The sequence below is a fragment of the Papaver somniferum genome, chromosome 2 (assembly GCF_003573695.1).
Source record: "Papaver somniferum cultivar HN1 chromosome 2, ASM357369v1, whole genome shotgun sequence".
NCBI classification, from domain to species: domain Eukaryota; kingdom Viridiplantae; phylum Streptophyta; class Magnoliopsida; order Ranunculales; family Papaveraceae; genus Papaver; species Papaver somniferum.
The window spans coordinates 139,366,056-139,375,112 of NC_039359.1; the positions used below are offsets into that span (position 1 = coordinate 139,366,056).

At 35.8% G+C, this 9,057-nt stretch overlaps 1 protein-coding gene across 4 annotated transcripts; it reads left to right on the forward strand.

Annotated features, from left to right (window-relative positions):
• The first annotated feature begins 4,241 nt into the window (after positions 1 to 4,241).
• Positions 4,242 to 8,159, forward strand: LOC113349270 (ankyrin repeat-containing protein NPR4-like). Of its 4 annotated transcripts, none has more exons than XM_026593213.1 (6): positions 4,243 to 4,638; positions 4,733 to 5,259; positions 5,400 to 5,552; positions 6,490 to 6,700; positions 6,803 to 7,255; positions 7,342 to 8,159. In XM_026593213.1, the coding sequence occupies exons 5-6, from the start codon at positions 7,067 to 7,069 to the stop codon at positions 8,041 to 8,043; spliced, it is 891 nt and encodes a 296-aa protein (XP_026448998.1). In that variant the 5' UTR covers positions 4,243 to 4,638; positions 4,733 to 5,259; positions 5,400 to 5,552; positions 6,490 to 6,700; positions 6,803 to 7,066; the 3' UTR covers positions 8,044 to 8,159. The 4 variants fall into 4 exon arrangements, with proteins under 4 accessions (XP_026448997.1, XP_026448998.1, XP_026449000.1 ...); XM_026593215.1 differs by having other exon boundaries at positions 4,245 to 4,638; XM_026593212.1 differs by having other exon boundaries at positions 4,242 to 4,638; positions 5,400 to 6,700.
• The last annotated feature ends 898 nt before the right edge of the window (positions 8,160 to 9,057 follow it).

A 9,057-nucleotide genomic window follows, 5' to 3' on the forward strand; every position in this document is an offset into this window, starting at 1 on the left:
ATCAAGACTTGAAGTTTTGATCACTAACATTGACAAACATGCTTGAGATAGCAACACATGCGAGTTCTACCGAGCAATGCTCTAACAATAATAACATAAACTAAATAACATAATACCATAGTAAACTATTTGTCCTTCAACTTTAATCATCCCACTCAACAAAAAAACACCTAGGACATTTCCATAAATGTCTTCCGTATGTGTCTTCTTCAATAGAAGTGCACAAATGCATAAAATGCCTGCAACCGGGCTTCGAGCATCCACTGATTCTCTGTGGATAATGTTTGTATTCATGATATCCATATCCACAGTGCTTGCAGCAGTGTAATAACTTCTTCTTCAATTTGGCTTTAAGTTTGAAGTTTTTGCAGAGTGTTGCAAACTTTTCTTCTCCTTCTTTAACCTTCATAGCATCATCTAGCATATGTAGTTCCTCTGGAAAGTTGGGATCTTGACATTGCAAATACCTGAGTTTTTCCGGTTGTGATTCAATCACATTCTGATGCGTGAAAAACCTTCCCACGAACACTTTGAATACTTCCAAGGGTATTGCATAAGACTGTGGTTATCCATGAAACATAATGGACAAACCTCTTTTGCTTTGACACATAATATTTGCTTCGCTTTGCCTTTAGAAAACATGGTGGATGTTGTTGGATAAGAAATAAATTTGTTGGTTTGGTTGAGAATCAAACCTAGTGCTGTATTTTGTAACAAAAATAAAATAAAATAGTCGTTGATAATTCAAACGGGCGGTCATGGTAAAGCCGCGCGGTTTTACTTTGACCGCCAACGACTCAATTTTCTTTCTCACCCTATAAATTCCATTATTCCCATCTCCAAATTCATATTTTTTTCTTTTTTTCTTAAACTCTTAATCTCTCTCACTCTGCAGAAATGTCTGGTAGAATTCGTGGTCCCAATTTTACTAAAGAAGAGGATATAACTATATGCAAAGCATATTTTTCTCATAGGGTAATCGTTGGTATGGGCTATCAAGACAATTCTTTTTGGGATAACATTTTTACAATGTTTGTCTCACTGACGGGGAACTCGGGAAACCGAGATGCTCGTCGATTGTATGCTCGTTTTCAATCTATTAGGCTTGCAGTCAAGCTATTTCTTGCTCTGGTAAGGAAAATTGACCGAGAAAAGTTCATCGGTGTAACTGTACCTGAAGTGATCCAAACAACTCTTGATAATTGGGAGGAAGCTCACATTAAACCTTTTCTTCACGAAGCTTATTTCAACATTCTTAAAGATAGTCCATCTCAAGCACATCTTTACTGCACTCGAATGCCTCTCCCGGTCTTTACAATGGAAGAAGATGTTACTCTTGTTTGATGTTGGTTACATCGTATGATGAGACCAATGAACAATGACTATTTCTAGGAAAGAGTATTGGGAACATTTTGTAGCGTCGCGGAACGAAACCATTAGAAACAATAAGAGCCTAGAACTAAGATTTTCATTCATCACTAATGCTGTCAAAAATTATACAGAAATTTTGTGGATGTTCACCGTAGCAGTTCTGGATTATCCAACGAAGAACTGGTGGGTATCTACCCTTTGTCCTCACTGATCAAATGCATCATAAATATCTTAACTTGTTGTGCTGTTTTACAGAAAACCATCGCTCAGACCAAATATACTGAAGAAACCGGAAGAAAATTTAAGCATTTTGAATGCTATGAACTCTATAATATCGCTGGATTATTGTTGTTGTTTATTAAAATGTAGTTTGACGTTTGCAAGTTTAAAATGTAGTAAATATAGCTTAGTCTGAAGTGGAAATCTATTTCAAAATCTAAATATTTTCATTCATTGATATTACTTCCAATTCATTTACAAGATATAAACTTAGACAATAATAAAAAGTACTAAACAACTTCAATAAAAATCAAGTAGAAGCTTTGGCCTCCTGTTTATCTTCATTTGACGTATCTTCCATTAAACGCGCTCTTTGACAGTTTCGCCTTTGTTTTTGAATTTTTTGTTGTTAACTTTCAGAACTGGAGCTCTTCTCTGCCTTTTAGCGGAACATTTTCTTGGAGCAACTTCAAAAACTTGCACTTCCCTCTTACGATTTTTTATCTTTTTAAAACTTCCACATATATTAAAAACAACAGCTTCAAGTTTTGCATCGCAAAAAAGTTTAATCGCCTTTTCAACAATTTCACCAATAATAAAACTAAAAAATTGAAATAGATTTAGAAGAGAAAATTCAAGAGAAGTGAATTTTTGAGTAAGTGAATTGTTTGAAGAGGGTGGTAATTTATAGAGGTAAATTTGAAAAAAAAAATGACCATTTTTTAAATTTGAAAAAACTAGTCATTGGCGGCTGTGCATCACATGCCATCGTGTTTAGATAGAACGCCAGATTTTGCTTAAACCGCCAACGTGTTTCTTTGATACGCGCGTTTGATGATCATCCGTCCACTTCTTTTCCCATAATGGAGAAACGCGTTTGGCGATCCACATGGCTCAACAAATTTTTTGTCTTGTACATTGCCATAGGAATTTCTCTTAGAGGTGGCAGGAATTACATGTACTATATTGTGTAATTGGATTATGCCAACACTCAACATTTGAACGCAACCCTTAACTACTCTATTTGGCTACATTCTCCAATTACTTTTGATTTAAGCGCGCCTTACTAACTCTTATGTCCTTCGTGTAATATCCACTTAGAACTACGAGATATAAAGATAAAAAAGAATTCTATTATTGAAGAGATAATTTACATGGAGACCCATAGGGTATATATATAGCGACACCATAACTGGTATGCAAGATTAATACTTATAAATCAATTCATACTAAATATATCAAATACTAAATATAACCTTAAATACTAAAACTTTCCATATAATATTTGTATACTCTAACACCCTCCCTCAATCTCATGGGGATTGAAAAGCCGTATGAGATTGGCCATGAAAAATTGTTGATCAAGTGTGGTGCCAATAAACGCCTGAGAAGTATAAGAAGAAACGCATCGCCATTAAAAAGAATACCAACTAGAAGAACCGCCAAAGCAACGAAATTCACAGAACCCTTGATGGATAAGAAAGAGAAGAAAAAAAATACCCTGCAAAATAGGGATTAGAAAAGTTGACGAATAATCGCGCGACCGTAGAGAAAAGAGATAATTGATTAGGAGAACCAATGATAACTGGATCCATAATCTTTAAAAGAATCAACGGAGAACCGTGAGATAAATGATAAAAACTTCTGGAAAGGGAGAGGTGGCGTTCTCGACATCTTCAACAAAATCTGAAAACTTGAATTAGGGGGTTGGATTTAGGATTTGGCAAATATGGATGATAAACCTAAAAATAAAAACCTAATAAGAAAAATTAATCATATTGCAGCGGAAGAAAGATCCGGCGGACGGTAGCATTGGAGGCTACCGCCGCCGGTTAGAAAAGAAAACGAGGTGGGCAACAGGTCCGGATCGAACTCGCTGATACAAACTTAGAACTACAAGATATAAAGATAAAAGAGAATTCTATTATTGAAGAGATAATTTACATGGAGAACCCATATGATATATATATAGCGACACCATAACTTGGTATGCAAGATTAATACTTATAAATCAATTCATACTAAATATATCAAATACTAAATATAACCCTAAATACTAAAACTTTCCATATAATATTTATATACTCTTAACATCTCCCCCCAAATTATCTCACTCCTAAGCAAAAAAACAAGAACACGATTCATTGCTAGTTCAGTTTTACGCTTCAAAAAAGTGCAAGTTAACATACCACTCAAACATTAAAACTTGTAACATCCACTCAAAGATATTATTAAGAACAAAAATAATGTATTAAATGGTAATTAAATAAGTAAATAATCTCCTAATTTTTCCGCCAACTTTCTTTGTCATCATCAAACTAAACGTGCCTTGCTGGTCAAATTCAATTAATGTGATCATAATGGATTTTAAAGTTAGAAGTGAAAAAACTTAGTACATAAACATTAATTATTGTTAATTTTCTTGTACAATAAAGTACGAACAAGGGATAAATTCTAGGCCAGGAACCAATCGAAATGTTTGCTTCATGATCACAACTTGATGATTCCATGCTAAGAAATAAAGGATTTAAAAGAAGAGGGGAATTATTTAATTAAGCTTGATATACATTTGAATTGAAGAAAAAATGTGACAATATATTTTTGTACATAAAAACAGATCACTTGGACACACTAATAAATAAATATGAACCATAAAGAAGGGTTATTCGAATATTGCTAGATTTTATTAGATCTGTGGCATCTGTCTTCCTTTCCATTAGAGGGCTATTTATTTTCATTTCCATCTCTCTCAAGATCTCTCCAAGCAACAGTTTTCAATCACTCACAATGTCTATTACTGAGGAGAGGGATGAACATGATCATAAATCAGTACAAGAAACGTCAATGCGATCTGAAATTGTTGAAGCAAGTAATAGTGCTGGTATGGTTAACAAACTTACCGAATCTCTAGACAGAATCAATTGTTAGAGTTAACAAATATCAATAAAGGACTCATCGAAGCACTAGCCCATCAAAGTAAGGCATTAATAGCAACAGCTGATGAAAAGAAGCCAAAAAGGGATGATGATGAGATACAAAAATCTTCTGGTAAGTTTCGTTTACCTTATCTGATATACATATGCCGTGACCGTGTTAGTTTTTTAAAAGAGAAATTTGATTTATTTGTTTTTCGTTTCTCAAGGATGTGTATTTCAGACATAAAAGAAGACACCGGTCCTTATATTCCGGAAAAATATGAGGACCTATTTGCCGCAGCATATTACGGCAACTGGGAAAAAGCTACGAGGTTTTTGGAGAAGTATCCAGAAGCGAAGACGGAAGCGATTACAAGTGAGTTAGAAACAGTAGTGCATATGGCTACGTATATGAAAAAGTGGGATTTTGTGGTTAAGATGGTGGAGTTCTTACCGAAAGAAGCACTTGCGTTAAAAGAAAAATACAATGGTTACACAGTACTTCACGTGGCTGCAGCCAGTGAAGGAAAATTTGAAGCTGCTGAAGCGATAGCAAGGAAGAATAGCGAATTGCTCGAGATACGTGATAATGAAGGAAACTTACCACTCGAAACTGCTATTTTAAACAGGTCAACTGAACAAGATAAGATTGTTGAGCATCTTTATTCTGCAACAAAAAAATATTACCCATTTCTATTCTCTTGTCCTGTTGGTTCTAGGCTTTTGTGCACTGCAATTGAAGCCAGTTGTTACGGTACGTAAACAACAGATATTGGTGGCTAGATTTTGTTAGTGTTGAACATGGTGTTAATTAGGTAGGCTTTTGTTCATATGCTACAATTCATTTGAACCTTGTGGCTATAACAACTACCACGTTTTTTGTTTGTTTTGTAGATGTGGCGTCGCGGATTTTAAAAGAGTTTCCAGGTTTGGTTATGGAGAAAATTGAAAACAGAGAAATGTACATATTTGAATTGATGGTCTACAGACCGTTTGAATTTAGAAGTGGAACCAAGCTATCCTGGTGGCAACGCATTGTCTATTCATGTTAGTTATATTCACTCTATCCACCTGCAGCTTTCACTCTTATTTTCAATTGCAGTTGCAGCTTGTTACTCTCATTTGTAAATAAAAATCACACTATTATCACTATCTCACATGTTGGACCTTATTTTTGTGAATAAAAATCAAATTATAACGGATTTGAAGCTAATACTTTGAGGATATGTTCCTCTTACCAAGTTCTACATGCCTAATAAAGATGAGCATATTCCGAAATATAAAACCTCACAATCTAACGGTTTTAATTTCAACGGCCAGAATTTCGTTCATTTTCAACGGCTCATTTTCAAAATAGTAGATGGTGGTGTTATACGTCTCTGAATATGCTCATTTTCGATAGGAACGTAAAACAATGTAATAGTAACACATCCCCAAAATATTAGTTTCAAATACGTTACAGTTTGATTTTTATTCGCGAACGTGACGTCCAACGTGTGAGATAGTGTGATAATAAAAGTGTGAGGGGATCCCTCCTTATGTAATGAGGTGGGATCCGTTGACATGGTTATATTGACATAATCTTCACATTTTAGCGCCATTTTGCTACTGATCCCAACCGGCAATGAATTTGAAGCTAATTTTTTGGTGACATGTTCCTCATATAAAACTCTACATTCCTATCAAAAATGAGCGTATTCCGAAATACGAAACTTCATCATCCACAAATTTTAATTTCAACCGTTAATCTCCAACGGTTAATATTTAAAATCGTAGATGGTGGTTTTATACATCTCAAAATGCTCTCATTTTTGGATTGAATGTAGAGATTTATAAGAAGAACATGTCACCAAAAAATTAGTTTCAAATTCATTACCGGTTGGGATTAGAAAAAAAAAACTATAACCATATCAACGGATTATGTCAATATAACCATGTCAACGGATCCTACCCCGTATATAATAACTTAATAAATGTGGAACAGTGATTTGTGTACCGACAAACAATATTGAAGAAGAGAATATAGATGGCACCGTAAGAGATGAAGAGAACCCTTTGGAAAGTTCACAAGGCCCTATAAGAGACAGAGAATTCTTTGGGAAGTTCAAAAATCGCAGAAGAAAATGATGCGACCGCTTCACAAATCTCACTTGCCTCTGTTGATTCCGGCAACAATATGCCATTTTATGCACGAGGTAATGTGTTTGTTTTCCACATACAAACATATCCGAATTACAAGGATTAGTCAAGTGCGTTGACTTATCTAACAATCTATTTTTCTTTTTCCGGTATTGCAGTACCTCTTGTCAGACAATTATACAAGATGAAGTTGAAGCACGAACAGGCCAAAAAATTTGTCACAGGGATACTGGAAATACTTGACCGCCATACCAAAACACGGTCAGAAGTTATAGAATTTCTCAATAAAACTGACATGGTACATACGGCTATAAAATACGGTATCACTGAGTTTGTTGAGGAGTGCCTGAGCATGTTTCCTTTCGTGGTTTCATATGAACTGGGAAAAAAAACTATGATGCAAATGGCTATTATGGAGCGAAATGAAGAGATATTTAATACGCTTTTGGAATTTATCAGATGTGCTAAAAAAAATAGATGTTATAATTTGCAACGAAGATGAAAACTGTAACAATATCCTACATCACACTGCCATGTTAGCGCCGCCTCAACAACTCAACTCGGTGTCTGGAGCTGCTCTACAAATGCAACGAGAATTGCAGTGGTTTCAGGTAAGGGTTGATAACGGCTTGGAAAATTAAATAATTTGCCTCATGTATATCACCTGTAAGTCGTATTAATCACATAACTTACACAGGGAGTGGCAAGGCTGGTGCATCCATTCTTGAATCACACGAGAAATGTTTATGGGAAAACAGCTCAATATGTGTTCACTGAACAACATAAGAGCCTACGGGAAGCTGGAGAGAAATGGTTGAAAGATACATCTGAATCGTGCATGCTGGTTGCCACCCTTATTGCTACTGTAGCATTTGCAGCTGCATTTACGGTTCCTGGAGGTAATGTCAGTGAAGCTAAGGACCCCAAAAATGGCTTGCCGGTTTTCTTGAAAAACAACACATTTTCGCTGTACGCGGCAGCAGATGCTGTAGCTCTGTTCTCTTCAGTAACATCGGTGGTTATGTTCTTAGCTATCATGACATCTCGATACGCGGAACAGGATTTTCTGAAATCCTTGCCGAAAAAGCTGATAATAGGTCTTGCAACTTTGTTCATCTCTATGGCCAGCATATTGGTAGGCTTCGGCGCGGCATTTACCCTGATTCTTACAGATAGATATTCTTGGGCTCCAATTCCTATAGCGTGCTTTGGTTTCATTTCTGTGCTCTTATTTTTCTTACTTGAATTTCCTTTGTTTGTTGAATTGATGCGGGTCACGTATTGGCCTAGTGTCTTGCACAAAAAGAATCGGCAGCCTCTTTTCTCCGAAAAGGAAAAGCTACGTACTTTTCAGCGAGACCGCATTAAGCAGTTTCTAAAGAAGGAGAAAGAATATTAAACCAAGCATTCAAGGATGATCAAGTTGTTTTAGTCGACGTTCCCGTTTGTTGTCATTAACAGAAAAACGTTCTCTAGTCCAAATTTTTTATGTTCAGCCTTATCAAGTTTAGTCTATGATTGTTTCTTATCCGAGCATCGATCTCTATGATTCTTACAAAGTTGACTAGAAAAACAACAACCATCCTTCGTACTGATTAACTTTTCGAACATATTAGAGAAATCCTTAGTAAGGGAAAGAAGTTTAGGGAATTCAAGAAATCATGCGAAATTTAGTAATAATTATGTAATCTTTATTATCAATATTTATGGTATAGGTACCGCCTCCATCGTAGGCGGAGCCGATTCATGTAAGATAAGGTAGGATTATTTTGGAGGATGTGGACAAAAGGATAGTTCACAAGGAAGGTGTAGGTATCAAGAAGGGTTGGGTAAATCGGAAAGGTGTAGGGTGTTCAAGGAAGGTGGAGGTGTAGGTATTAAGAAGTTAAGATTAATGAATAAGGCATTGCATGTCAAATGGATACGGAGGTATGGTAGCGAGAAGCAAGCCCTTTGGAGAAAGATTGTTCATTCTAAGTTTGGTGGCAATAGTAAGGTTTTTTTCCCTAATGATACTAATAAGCCTATTGGGAAGAGTTTGTGGGCAGGCATTTTGAAAAACCAATGATGAGGTGTGGCAGAATACTACCTTGCAAGTGAATTCTGGTGATAGAGTATTTTTCTGGAAGGACTCATGGTTGAATGTGCAAGATTTGAAGTCTTTATTTCCTTCTTTATTCAAGTTAAGTAGACTGCGCGCAGGATGCAACTATACAAGATTGTTTAAGCTATTATTGTGCAAGTTGGAATTTGGCTTTCTGTAGACAATTGAAAGATATAGAAGTAAAAGATGCTGCTCATCTTATTAATCTTATTTCAAATTTCAATATTGGCATGAGTGGTGACAGTAGAGTGTGGCAGCAGGGAAGAAAGCCTTTTTCTGTCTCAGAGTGTTATAAAGCTTTAGAGGTGG

Excerpts from the sequence above, each read along its gene's own strand:
- LOC113349270 (XM_026593212.1), top strand. The coding sequence starts at position 7,067 with ATGAAGAGATATTTAATACGCTTTTGGAATTTATCAGATGTGCTAAAA. Across the intron at positions 7,256-7,341 it reads GAGAATTGCAGTGGTTTCAG|GGAGTGGCAAGGCTGGTGCA; the intron begins GTAAGGGTTGAT and ends TAACTTACACAG.